Below are 13,736 nucleotides of genomic sequence, written 5' to 3'. Positions count from 1 at the left end.
AAAATAATCCTGAGCCTGGCTAAACTGTTAAGCAAGTGTGGGCAAAATATAGATACTTTTAGATATGCACGAATTCAGTTTGCTTTTCATGTGCACTTATTTTTTTCATGTATGCTTTTTGAAAAAATTATTTGAAGATGTATTCCAGCAAAATGAGAAATAGATAACAAAAAAAGAGGAAGTCCTGAAATCCAAGAAACAAAGCACCTAACCCAGGAATGTGTTAGAAGCAATTCTAAGATGACTGGTACTGTGTGCCATTCAGATTAGAAACAGGAAGTCCAAGGAGCTCCCTGTGGCCAATGTTATGATTAAGTGCTGGGAAAAAGGGAAGGCATGTGTGTATGTTAAAAGGAGGGAAAAACCAGGAAGATTTATAAAAGTAAGTTATCCAATTATGAAACAAATAAAAAGGTTGAATAATTTTAAGCAAGTAAGAGATTATGATAAAAGAGAATCCATTTAACGGTTATCCTTGGGACATTCTCTTTCAAGTGGCACAGGACTAGTAATAATGAAATACTTCTTTCTTTTTGGTTCCAGTCACATTAATAGGCTTTGCAGTGAAGGATGTTAATGTACACATGATGAGACACGTACTGATTTTTTTTTTTATTGGAGTATAATTGCTTTACAATGCCGTGTTAGTTTCTGCTGTACAACGAAGTGAATCAGCTATACGTATACCTGTATCCCCTCCCTCTTGGACCTCCCCTCCCCCGCATCCCACCCATCTAGGTCATCACAGAGCACCGAGCTGAGCTCCCTGTGCTATACCGCAGGTTCCCACTAGCTATCTGTTTTACACATGGTAGTGTACTTAGGTCAATAGTAATCTCCCAATTCATCCCACCCTCCCCTTCCTGCCCACCGTGTCCACATGTCTGTTCTCTATGTCTGCGTCTCTATTCCTGCCCTGCAGATAGGTTCATCTGCACCGTTTTTCTAGATTCCACATATATGCGTTAATATGCAATATGTGTTTTTCTCTTTCTGACTGACTTTGCTCTGTATGACAGATGCTCAACATCTAGGCAAAGCACATGTGATTTTAAAAGTTACATCGTAGTAGATAAATGTAACCCTTAATATAAAAGCACTCAGGTTGCTAACAGAATTTGGGAGGAGGCAGATGAGGTGAGGGAGTGTGGGTGCTCATTTCCCCCATTTACATAGTAAGAAGTCAAGAGATTCTTTGCTCAGAGTAGATGGCTCAGAAGTCACGGTGTAGAGCTGATTACCTAGAGCAGGGCTCATGGGCCAACTACTCAACTCCAGCACCGTAGCAGGAAAGCAGCCACAGACAGTGCACACACAGCCGTGTTCCAGTAAAACTTTATGTGCAAAAACCGATGGAGGGCCAGATTGCCTGTGGACTGTAGTTTGCAGATCTGTGACCTAGAGTTATGGAGGTAACCATCAGAAGACCTAAAGACAAGTCAGTCAAAGTAGCCACCTTTGAGACTTTTACTTTTTATTCTATAAACTGCTATACTGTCTTTTTAAAAAAACGTATACATAACTTTTATGATATTAAAGGTAAGGCTGCCCAACTTAGCAAATAAAAATAGGGAGTACCAGATATTTGAATTTCAGATAAATCATCAGTAATCTTGTGGTGTAAGTATGCCTGAAATTGCATGGGACACAGTTACACTACAAAATTATTTGTTTATCTGAAATTCAGGTTTAGCTGGGTACTCTGTATATTATCTGGCACCTCTAATTAAAGGGAAAAAGGATAAATACACTATGTTCATATAATGTGATATAGTATTAAAAGCACTAATAAAGTTTAATGTAATGCCTTTAAAAGCTTTGGAAACCCTTTCTCAGTGGCACTCATGACAGTACTTCTTGCTTATTAAGTGTGTGTTCGACTAGCTGTGCGCTCCGTGTATTTTGGGCTTTACTCTCCTTTACTAATCATCAGTTTAGGGAGCTGGAGCTCTTCATTAGCATGCTTCTGCTTTTGTGGAAGTGCTCTATTGACTTTTAAGGAAGTAATGTAACAGTGAAAAAAATCCTGGGACTTTAGAAAACAGCATGGAAGCTATGATCACACTGGTAGAAGGGATAGAGAAGTTTTTAGAGAGTGAAATGAAGGCACAAATTTTCCCAACGTAAGACAAAACAAAAACCTGAAACCTAGGACACATTTTAAAAAGCATGGGAATAACACTGGTGTTTCTATTTCTAGGTGTACGAATTGACCTTGCATTATACTCAGCACCAAGACCACAATGTTGTGACTGGGGCCCTGGAACTCCTGCAGCAGCTCCTCAGAACCCCTCCACCTGAGCTCCTGCGAGCGCTGACCACGGCGGGCGGCATCGGGCAGCTCACTGCCGCTAAGGATGAGCCCGGTTGCCGAAGTCGTAGCGGAAGCATCGTGGAGCTTATAGGTAAGGCGTTAGGAAGGTGACTCTTGGAGTCCACCCTGCAGTGTTATTGGCCCCTCTCCTGACCCTTGCTCCGGTGCTGTGCTGAGCAACGGACAGCTCAGTTCCTTAGGAGACTTGCGATGCAGGTGTCGTCCTTATTGTGTGGACGGGGCAGGGCTGAGGTGGGAAGGCTAGGTGGCAGGGTGAGGCCGGCACGCGAGGCCCACCTCCTGCATCTGACTCGGCTGCCTCCGCGCGGCATTTCATCTGTCGTGAAGTGGAAACATTCGGGAAGGGATTTCCAGACCCTGTGTCCCTTTGCCAGAGGTGGGGTCTTCAAGTCTTCCTGGAATTCTGGACTCCTTTTCTGCCCTCTGGGCCTTTTTTGCTGTCGCGCCTGATTCTAGAAAACCCCTTCTGTTCCTCTTCTCATGGCACCTCCTCCGCCCCATCTCTGCTCTTCTTCCCCATGCTCTTGGGCACTGGGCCCTAATCCCGCCGCAGGATACTGCTGCAGACCTACCAGTCTAATGTGGAGTTGCCCCTGGGGAGCTGGAAGAGATGGGTCCCTGAGTCGCAGCCTCTAGAACTGGGTCTGGCACAGCGGCGGAGGCTTCTTTCTTCAGCCTTTGCTGACTGCGCTGACTAGGCCCAGCTCATGGGGTCTTTTTAGTGCAGTGTGGGTGCAGTGTGGCCTTTACCCACAGCATCTGCAGACCAGGGAAGGTTGGCGGGAAGTCTGACTGCTGCCTCGTTTGAACACAAGTGTTTGCCTGAACCATGAGTAGAAAATGTTGATCTGCCTATCCACTGTCCTTTGTACTGAACAATCCTTTTCTCTGTGGAATGCATGCCTTACAAATAATTGCTGGAAATACTAATTTCTAATGATTGTTTCTAATGAAAATTTGTATTTAATTATTAGTTGACCGAATAATCCGAGATTTCTAATGTTTTTAGTTTGACTTTTTAAATGCACTTTGAACTCTTTTGCATTTTAGGTCATATCTTTAGAACTGTATATTTGAGTGTTAATATAATTTTCATGTTGAAATTAAAATTGTAACATGCAGTTTTCATGTTACAGTATGGTAGTTAAGCACCACCTGTAGAAATATGTTCACATATTTTCTAGTTTTAAAGTTGAATCAAGCTTAAAGATTTTCTGATTCCTTCTGGATTTTAGCGGCTTGTTACCTTACTTTCATCTGTCATTTTCTGTGATTTACAGCTGGAGGGGGTTCTTCATGCAGCCCTGTCCTTTCAAGAAAACAAAAAGGTGATTATTTCAGAAATGATTCTTATTTTGAATCTTACTGCTTTTTCTGTATTTCTGTAATGTAATTGGCTATGCCTATAACTCTTCTCAACAGGGTGATTATATGTATAAATGTTGCTGGAATCTGATAACCAGGCCTGAATAGTCCTGTAGGATGGCTTTTTAAAGAATAATTAATTAATTAATTAATTTATGGCTGCATTGGGTCTTCGTTGCTGGGCGTGGGCTTTCTCTAGTTGAGGTGAGCGGGGGCTACTCTTTGTTGCAGCAAGCCGGCTTCTCATTGCGGTGGCTTCTCTTGTTGCGGAGCACAGGCTCTAGGTGCGCGGGCTTCAGTAGTTGCAGCACATGGGCTCAGTAGTTGTGGCTCGCGGGCTCTAGAGCACAGGCTCAGTAGTTGTGGCACACGGGCTTCGTTGCTCTGCGGCATGTGGGATCTTCCCGGACCAGGGCTTGAACCCATGTCCCCTGCATTAGCAGGTGGATTCTTAACCACTGTGCCACCAGGGAAGTCCCTAGGATGGGTTTTAAAAGTTGCTTGTGTATCAGAATTGGTTTGTCATATATTTCTTTTTTTTTTGGTTGTACCACATGGCTTATGAGATTTTAGTTCCCTGACCAGAGATTAAACCCGGGGCCCCGGCAATGAGAGCACCGTATCCTAACCACTGGACCACCACAGAATTCCCTGTCATAAATTTCTAATGCTTTAGGCCAGGGGTCAGCACATGTTTTCTGTAAAGGGCCAGGTGGTACACATTTTAGCCTGTGGCACTTACTGTCTCTTTTGCAATGATTCAACTCTGTCCTGTGGCAGGAAGGCAGCCGTAGACAATACTAAGCTAATGGGTGCAACTTCATTCCAGTACAACTTTATTTTACAGAACTGGGCGAGCTGGAGTTTGCCTTCTCCTGCTTTAGGGAATGTTATGTTTGTAAAGGTAACTCATCTTCCCAATGAATTTTGTTTAGTATTAGGAATAATGTTTGGTTAATTATTTGGTGAATTTGGGCCTGGTTGTCATTTTTCAGACACATTTAGCTTTGTACATACCTAAGTTTCTGATAGTTTGTTTATTTTTATTTAATTGAATTGTGTCTGACATGGTCTGATAGCTTTGGTACATGTCATCACTTATAGCACCAATTATGTTCTGTTCTAGTCTAGATTTCCATAGGAAAGAATTGCTGTTGTTTTCTATTTTGAAATTCTAAAAGACTTCTACCTTTTTTTTTTTTTGAGGTATAATTGACATGTAACAACTAATCTTTTACATACAACATACTAATCTTTTTTTTGTGTCATGAGTTGAGTATTTAATTGAGAGCCTAATGCCTAATATTATTTGTAGTATTGAATGGGATCTTAACAGGAATAATATTCTAGCCTTAACTGGATTAAGTTAAGCATTTCCTAGAAGTACTTAGAATTAATAATATTTGGGCCATCATAGTGTGGGATAGTTAGTCAAGTTTGAGATTTTGGTGAAAACACTGAGATTGCTTGAAAACTGAAAGGCTTCTAGGAAAAGCTAGCCTTTCTATTCTTGGACTAGGAAGAGATTTTCAGGCATGTGACTAGATTTCTCCGGCACTTGCCTTGTTTGTTTCTCAGTCACTCTTGCTGATGATGATGAGAAGATGACTCATTGACTGGTAGAGATGTATTTTGTTTTCTTGGGGCTGGGACGTGCGATTTGTCCTCAATCTCTTTTTTGTTTTTCCAGTGTTTTGTTGTTGTTGTTTTTATTTAGAGCTGCAGTTTTCACAGTTTCCTGTCATAGCTGCAGAATTCTTTTTTTCAAGTGAAATCTGCCAGTACATAGGAGAGAGAAAAACAGAGTTGTTGTTGTTGGATGTAAGATCAGGGTGAGGGCTGGGGGCTGTGGCCTGGCATCTTGGCAGCAGCTTGGCCCTTGCCCCCTCTTTGGGAGAACTCCTTGGAACAGATTTGCAAACTACTGTTTCCAAAGACAGAGACTGCTTTCATTAACTCTGAATTCACAGGTTGGAATGTTATTTGCTTTCTCAAGGTAAATCACTTGTTCTGTAATAAAGGACCCTGTTATTTAGTAGATAAGCCAAGTTGCTGTGTTAGTTTCATCTAGATTTTGAGTATCCTTTGCTTTTTTCTGGCGTGGGGGGAGGGCTTTAATGTCACATCAGTGTAGATTTACGGAAGTTATCACCCCTATGACTTAATCTTTGAAGAGCAGTGAAATTAGAAATTGGAACTTACCAGTAATTATATTGATAGTGTCGTTTAATGACATATGTAACATAACCAAAATGATTTAATGATCCCAGTTAAATCATGTTAAGACTTTTATTTTCTTTTTTTCTTATTAATATAATTTAGAAACCATGTACTGTAAAATGTATTTTTAGGATTTTGCAAAAGATGAAATATTCCATTCTCACAGATCATAACAGTACTTGAGTACTGATTATCAATGATAGAAATCTAGCAGATTAAAAGATAATAAAATAAAAGTGACTTTTAGGTATGAAAGTTTTATATATAAGTTTTGATGTGCCATTGGAGATATGACATGAATATTCCAAAGGCTAATAGAATTGGTTCTAGCCATAACTTACCATTTTTAAGATTAAATAGTAATATAAATTATTTAACATTAACAGTAGTCTAAGTCAATAAATATTAATTATTAAAGTACTTTGTAGTACAGATTGAGAATCATTGCTTTTAATTCTTTTTCCATGTAGGTTTATTGACTTCAATAATACTCTAAGTATGATATCTCTGCATTTTTTGTGTTTCACACTCTAGAGGTATAAAGGAACTTATATATAATGATGGACTGAGAGCAGGAATTAAATATACTTACGATATTCCTCTTGGAATGTACATTTATTTGATTTTCAAAGTTCGTCCTTTTAGCAAGCTTAAAAGGACTCTCGCTACATCGTTTCCTAGGGAAAGTGCTCTTTGGAGAAGCAGCAGCCTGGGAGGATGACTCTGAGTCAAGGTCAGACGGCAGCAGCCCCACCTTTGCAGGTAGCTCTCTCGGAGTGGCCGTCGTGTCCTCCTTGCTCTCCCCTGCTGCCTCCACCTCCTCCCCTCCCCTGCACCTCCATGGATCTTGCTCCTGGGAGGCAGCAGTGAAGCCAGCTTGCTCAAATGGTGGATAATTCAGGCGTCTTTTATAGTGTTCACTTTGAAATGTGTGTTTTCTTGCATCAAGTGTTTGCTGTTTTCCTTGGTTTAAGCTGTTTTAAAATTAAGTTTATACTCCCTGAGTATAAGTCTTTTTGAGAAGAGGATGGTGGGTAAAGTATCTCATGAATTGCATTGGTTGTGAGGGGGAAAATGGGATTTCTATTTCTTCCTGGTTCAGAGCCTCAGAAAAATTGTCTGAGGCTCTGAACCAGGAAGAAATAGAAAATATGAACAGACCGATTATCAGTATTGAAATTGAATCAGTAATTTAAAAACTCCCAACAAACAAAAGTCCAGAACCAGATGGCTTCACAGGGGAATTCTACCAAACATTTAGAGAAGAGTTAACACCTAGCCTTGTGAAACTATTCCAAAAAATTGCAGAGGAAGGAACACTTCCAAACTCATTCTATGAGGCCACTGTCACCTTGATACTGAAACCAGACAAAGATAACACAAAAAAAGAAAATTATAGGCCAATATCATTGACGAACATAGATGTAGTCAAATAGGATTTATCCCAGGGATGCAAGGATTTTTCAGTATCCACAAATCAATGTGATAGACCACATCAACAAATTGAAGAATAAAAACCATATGATCATCTCAATAGATGCAGAAAAAGCTTTTGAAAAAATTCAACATCCATTTATGATAAAAACTCTCCAGAAAGTGGGCATAGAGGGAACATACCTCAACATAATAAGGGCTATATATGACAAACACACAGCTAACATCATACTCAATGGTGAAAAGTTGAAAGCATTCCATCTAAGATCAGGAACAAGACAAGGATGCCCAATCTCGCCACTTTTATTCAACATAGTTTTGGAAGTCATAACCACAGCAATCAGAGAAGAAAAAGAAATAAAAAGAATCCAAGTTGGAAAGGAAGAAGTAAAACTGTCAGTGTTTGCAGATGATACTATACATAAAAAATCCTAAAGATGCCACCAGAAAACTACAAGAGCTCATCAATGAATTTGGTAAAGTTGCAGGGTACAAAATTAATATACAAAATTAATATACACTAACAATAAAATGTCAGAAAGAGAAATTAAGGAAACAATCCCATTTAGCATCTCATCAAAAACAAAAAACAAAAAACCTAGGAATAAACCTACCTAAGGAGGCAAAAGACCTGTACTCCAAAAACTATAAGACACTGATGAAAGAAATTGAAGACAACATAAACAGATGGAAAGATATACTGTGATCTTGGACTGGAAGAATCAATATTGTTAAAATGACCATACCCCCAAGGCAATCTACAGATTCATTGCAATCCCTATCAAATTACCAGTGGCATTTTTTACAGAACTGGAACAAAAAATTTTTTTAATTTGTGTGGAAACACAAAAGACCCTGAATAGTCAAAACAATCTTGAAAAAGAAGAATGGAGCTAGAAGAATCACTCCCTGACTTCAGACTCTACTACAAAGCTACACTAATTAAAACAGTATGGTACTGGCACAAAAACAGACACACAGATCAGTGCAACAGGATAGAAAGCCCAGAAATAAACCCACACACTTATGGTCAATTAATCTACAACATACGAGGCAAGACTATACAATGGAGGAAAGACAGTCTCTTCAATAAAGTGGTGCTGGGAACACTGGACAGCTAAATGTAAAAGAATGAAATTAGAACATTCTCTAAACCATATACGAAAATAAACTAAAAATGGATTGAAGACCTAAATGTAAGACCAGATACTATAAAACTCCTAGAGGAAAACATAGGCAGAATACTCTTTGACATAAATCACAGCAGTGTTTTTCTGGGTCTGTTTCCTAGATTAATGGAATTAAAAGCTTTTGCACAGCAAAGGAAACCATGAAGAAAATGAAAAGACAACCTACAGAATGGGAGAAAATATTTGCAAGTGACGAGACCGACAAGGGATTAGTTTCCAAAATATGCAAACAGCTCATACAGCTTCATGTAAAAAAAATATACAACCCAATCAAAAAATGGGCAGAGACCTAAATAGACATTTCTGCAAAGAAGACATAGAGATAGCCAACAGGCACATGAAAAAATATTCATTATCACTAATTATTAGAGAAATGCAAATCAAAACTACAATGAGGTACCACCTCACACCATTCAGAATGGCCGTCATCAAAAAGTCTACAAATAATAAATGCTGGAGAGGGTGTGGAGAAAAGAGAACCATGTAAATTGGTCCAGCCACTATGGAAAAGTGGAAGTGTGGAAGTTCCTTAAAAAACTGAAAATAGAGCTACCATATGATCCAGCAATCTCACTCCTGGGCATATATCTGGAGAAAAACATGGTTTGAAAGGATACATGCACCCCTGTGTTCACTGCAGCACTACTTACAATAACCAAAACGTGGAAACAACCTAAATGCCCATCGACAGAGAAATGCTTAAAGAAGATGTGGTACATATATACAATGGAATACTATTCAGCCATAAAAAAGAATGAAATAATGACATTTGCAGCAACATGGATGGACCTAGAGATTATCATACTAAGTGAAGTAAGTCAGATGGAGAAAGACAAATATATGTTAGCACTTATATGTGGAATCTTAAAAAGATGATACAAATGAACTCATTTACAAAACAGAAATAGATTCACAGACAAAGAAACTTATGGTTACCAAAGGGGAAAGAGCAGGAGAGGGATAAATTGGGAATTTGAGTTTAACAGATATACACACTATTATATATAAAATATAAAATAGATAAACAAGGACCTACTGTATAGCACAGGGAACTATATTCAATATCTTGCAATAACCTATAATGGAAAAGAATCTGTAAATATGTGTGTGTATATATATATATGTAGCTGAATCACTGCTGTACACCTGAAACATTGTAAATCAACTATACCTCAATTTAAAAAAATTGAGGATAGTTTAACTTGAAAGAAATTTACATTTGTTTACAAATAGTTATCTAATTAAGCTCTTTATTCATCTTGTAAAAGATGAGTATTTAGTAAGATACTAATAATTGGATTAAATGAGAGTGGTTTGGGTTGTATAACCCTATGCAAAAGAATATTTTTAGATAACTGAAAATGAGGCTGAAATACTGGGGAAGGAAAATCTGAATAATTTCAGTGGTGATTACTTATTTATTGATTTAGTCTACAAAATAGAAATTGATTTTTTAACTTACAAAAGTAAAGTTAAAACAATAAAAAAATTACAGCTATACACATTATAAAGCCCAAGTGCTCACTGACCCACTGGCCTACAGGAGTGGCATTGCTAACAGCTTGGTGTAGATTTTTATGTAGTGGTAGTGTATTTATTTATTTATTTATTTAGTTGCACCGGGTCTTAGTTGCAGCAGGTGGGCTCCTTAGTGGCAGCTCGCCAGCTCCTTAGTTGTGGCTTATGAACTCTTAGTTGAGGCATGCATGTGGGATCTAGTTCCCTGATAAGGGATCGAACCCGAGCCCCCTGCATTGGGAGCGCAGAGTCTTAACCAGTGTGCCACCGGGGAAGTCCCCATAATGGTGTTTTGTTTTTTTTTTTTAATGGGAATTTAAAAACTAAACTAAGAAAATGTGAAACTTTATGCTACTGGAGAGTAGGACTGGCTTAGAGGTCTTGAACAGGGTCTGGGAAGGAGGAAAGCCCACCTCCAAGAGCACTGCTTGCTTAGAGCTCCGGGTATTTGGGGTTTTTTTTGTTTTTTGTTTTTTTTAATAAATTTATTTATTTTTTGGCTGCGTTGGGTCTTTGTTGCTGCGCGCGGGCTTTTCTCTAATTGTGGCGAGCGGGGGCTACTTTTAGTTGCAGTGCACAGGCTTCTCATTGCAGTGGCTTCTCTTGTTGCAGAGCACGGGCTCTAGGCGCACGGGCTTCAGTAGTTGTGGCTCTTGGGCTCTAGAGCACAGGCTCAGTAGTTGTGGCGCACGGGCTGAGTTGCTCCGCGGCATGTGGGATCTTCCCGGATCAGGGCTCGAACCCTGTCCCCTGCATTGGCAGGCTGATTCTTAACCAGTGTACCACCAGGGAAGCCCTGCTCCGGGCATTTGTGACCACCCAGCCTGTGCCCCTGACCAGGCTCCCTGGGAATCGCCAAAGTCTCATCGCTGCTCCACGCTCAGGCTGGAGCAGTTGCTTAAGAACTGGAGGTGGTAATGTTGCTGGGCAGGGTTCAGGTTTTGCACTGAAATGCCATTTGAGAATATTCGTAGCATTTAAAAGATATCTACTTATCCTTATTTTATCAATACTGTAATATAGTAAAAGGTAAGTAAATAATACAGTAAACATGTTTGAAGGATGCACTGTTGTCTTGCTTTTGAAATTGAGTAGTTCATATTTTCACTGTATTTCAGGGATTCTTGCAGTTAAAACATTTGCTGATAGTGAATTTTGGGGTATTTTGCAAATATTTGGTCCCATATTGAATGCTTTTCCTGACCCTTTGAAGAATGAGTGTTTCTTTGTCTTCAGCCGCAGTCAAGGGTGAGATTGGCGGTGAGCTGGCTGCCTCTTCTGGGGTCTCCACTCCTGGCTCTGCCAGCTCAGCTGCCGACTCTGGGGGTCACGACATCATCACCGAGCAGCCCCGGTCACAGCACACACTTCAGGCGGACTCGGTGGATCTGACCGGCTGTGACTTGGCGAGTGGTGCCACCGACGGGGACGAGGAGGACATCTTGAGCCACAGCTCCAGCCAGATGAGCGCCGTCCCGTCTGACCCTGCCATGGACCTGAACGATGGGACCCAGGCCTCCTCTCCCATCAGTGACAGCTCCCAGACCACCACCGAGGGGCCTGATTCAGCCGTGACCCCTTCCGACAGTTCTGAAATTGTGAGTGGTTGGAGGGGGCAGCCCAGTTTCTTCAGAGGAGCCTTCCCTGGAGGCCCAGACCTGGACCCTCCTGCTGGTTCACTCCATTCATCTGACCCACTGATAATAGTGTAGAGGTCACCAGCTCGGATCCTTAACAGGCAGCTCAGCCCCATCTGAGTCCTTCACTGAAGGAAACAGCCCAGTGTCTTTTGTGTCAAACGTGGAGGTCAAAAGTGCATTAAAAATTTCTTAATATCTTGTTAGGCACAGGTTAAGTCATTATTTTGAAAGTCCTTGAGGAGCCTATTATTAACAGATCTGTGGTCTTAATGCAGTATGATTAATAACACTAATACCGTGCATTATTTGAACACTTTTTGACTTTTCAAAACCTTTAACAACATATCCCATCTTGAGCGTGGGTCTGAGTGCCTCTTATCTCTGAGTTAGTGGACAAACACCTCAAGAGTGGTCTAAAGTTTGGTACAGGTATATACCAAATTTTACAGCCCAATTTTATTGAAACAGTTTGTACTACTAGTTGTTTTGCTACTATTGAATGTATTTTATTAAGAATATATATATATTTTACTTAAATGAATACAGAAACTGTGTGTTACAAATCATGAGCTAAAGCACTGGCAGCTCTCCAGTTGTCATGTGGATGTGGTTCCTGATGGCCGAGTGGGTTGCCACTTACTCGGCTGGAGAAGTGGGCTCACGGTTGGCGTTTTTAACTAGAAGACCTGGAGGAGGGTAGGACAGATAACAGGAACGGTGGGAAGTGATTTTAAGTCAGGAAAGGGTGAAGAGTGCTAACCAGTAGGCCGGGAGAAGAGAAGGTTGGGAAAGTGCTGGGCTCAGTAGCACGTTAAGTGTGCTGAGGAAGTTTCTTTTGTTTGCTTATTGCACCAGCTTTCATCTTGCCTTTTTACAGTAGATAATTTCTGGGCAGGTTTGCTAGAAGTGGGACTGAATGACCATAGGAGGTTGTGAAAGCGTCCTGTCTAGGCGTGCTGCAGCAGCTATGTGTTGTGTGGTAGGGCTGGGCCAGGGACCCACGCCAGGCTGTGGCCTGCAGGGAACTAAACCTCTTCCCTTGATGCTTCTCACACTGGCAGAGTTCTTTCTGATTTATGAGGTGCTTCCATGTCCTTTATTTAGTCATTAGTTACTTGCTGAACAAATGTACTGAGCATCTGTTATGTTCCAGGGATTGTCCTACAAGCCGCGGATGAAGTAGAGGGCACAACACACAAAACTGCTCACACAAAGCTAATATTTTAGAGTGGGAGTCCTCAAACTCTTCCCATTTAGGGCCAGATAGTAAATATATTTGGCTTTGTGAACCATATGACCTGTGTTGCATACTCATCTGTGCTGTTGAAGTGCCAGAGCAGCCGTAGATATGTAAGTGAATGAGATGACTGTGTTCCAATAAAACTTTATTTACAAAAACAACTGGTGGGCCAGGTTTGGCACACCAGCGTAGTTTGCCTGCCTCTGTTCTAGAGTGTGTGCCTGTGTGGGTGGGGCAGATGATGAGCCAGTAATCAACAGGTAAATAAACACATAGTCAGATGGCAATAAGTGCCATAGAGAAAAATAAGCCAGCTGTAGGGGGTCGGGATTGTCTTCACAAGATAGCCCAGTGTGGGGCTTGTCTTGGAGGGAGCCCACCATGATGAGAATTCTGGCTCGGCCATTTACTAGCTGTGTAGCCTAGCGCAGTTATGGCCCTTCTGGCCTCAGTTTTCTTATCCACGAAATGAAGATGACGACAGTACTTATGTTGTAAGACTTATGAGGATAAGGGAAATAATACATGTAAGTACTTTCGAGCCTGCCTGGGGTGTAGTATGATATTCAAAAAATGTTGTTTTTTATTGTGGTGAAACTTCTCATTTTAACCTGTGTGCGTTCTCTTTTTTTTAAACAATCTGGAGAGTGGAGGAAATCATTTCTTTCTTGGTTGTTTTTGAGCAAGTAGCTCAGTTTCTTTTTAATTTATTTGGAGGGATTTGGGATGATTTTTTAAATGATATAGAATTTATTTCAGTAATAATTTAACTAGCATATTGAAGGTACATCACT

General features: G+C 40.6%; 1 protein-coding gene across 5 annotated transcripts in view; it reads left to right on the top strand.

Annotated features, from left to right (window-relative positions):
* The window catches only part of HTT (huntingtin), a 138,554-nt gene that overhangs the window by 38,724 nt on the left and 86,094 nt on the right, over positions 1 to 13,736 (top strand). For 4 of the 5 annotated variants that reach the window (XM_036852125.1, XM_036852123.1, XM_036852122.1 and 1 more), the window contains exons 9-12: positions 2,201 to 2,405; positions 3,616 to 3,663; positions 6,602 to 6,682; positions 11,299 to 11,660. In XM_036852125.1, the coding sequence (XP_036708020.1) occupies positions 2,201 to 2,405; positions 3,616 to 3,663; positions 6,602 to 6,682; positions 11,299 to 11,660 (696 nt within the window). The remainder of the gene's footprint in view (positions 1 to 2,200; positions 2,406 to 3,615; positions 3,664 to 6,601; positions 6,683 to 11,298; positions 11,661 to 13,736) is intronic. The other variant, XM_036852124.1, reaches the window with a different exon arrangement.

The sequence above is a fragment of the Balaenoptera musculus genome, chromosome 5 (assembly GCF_009873245.2).
Source record: "Balaenoptera musculus isolate JJ_BM4_2016_0621 chromosome 5, mBalMus1.pri.v3, whole genome shotgun sequence".
Lineage (NCBI taxonomy): Eukaryota > Metazoa > Chordata > Mammalia > Artiodactyla > Balaenopteridae > Balaenoptera > Balaenoptera musculus.
This window is presented reverse-complemented; position numbering and strand designations above follow the sequence as displayed.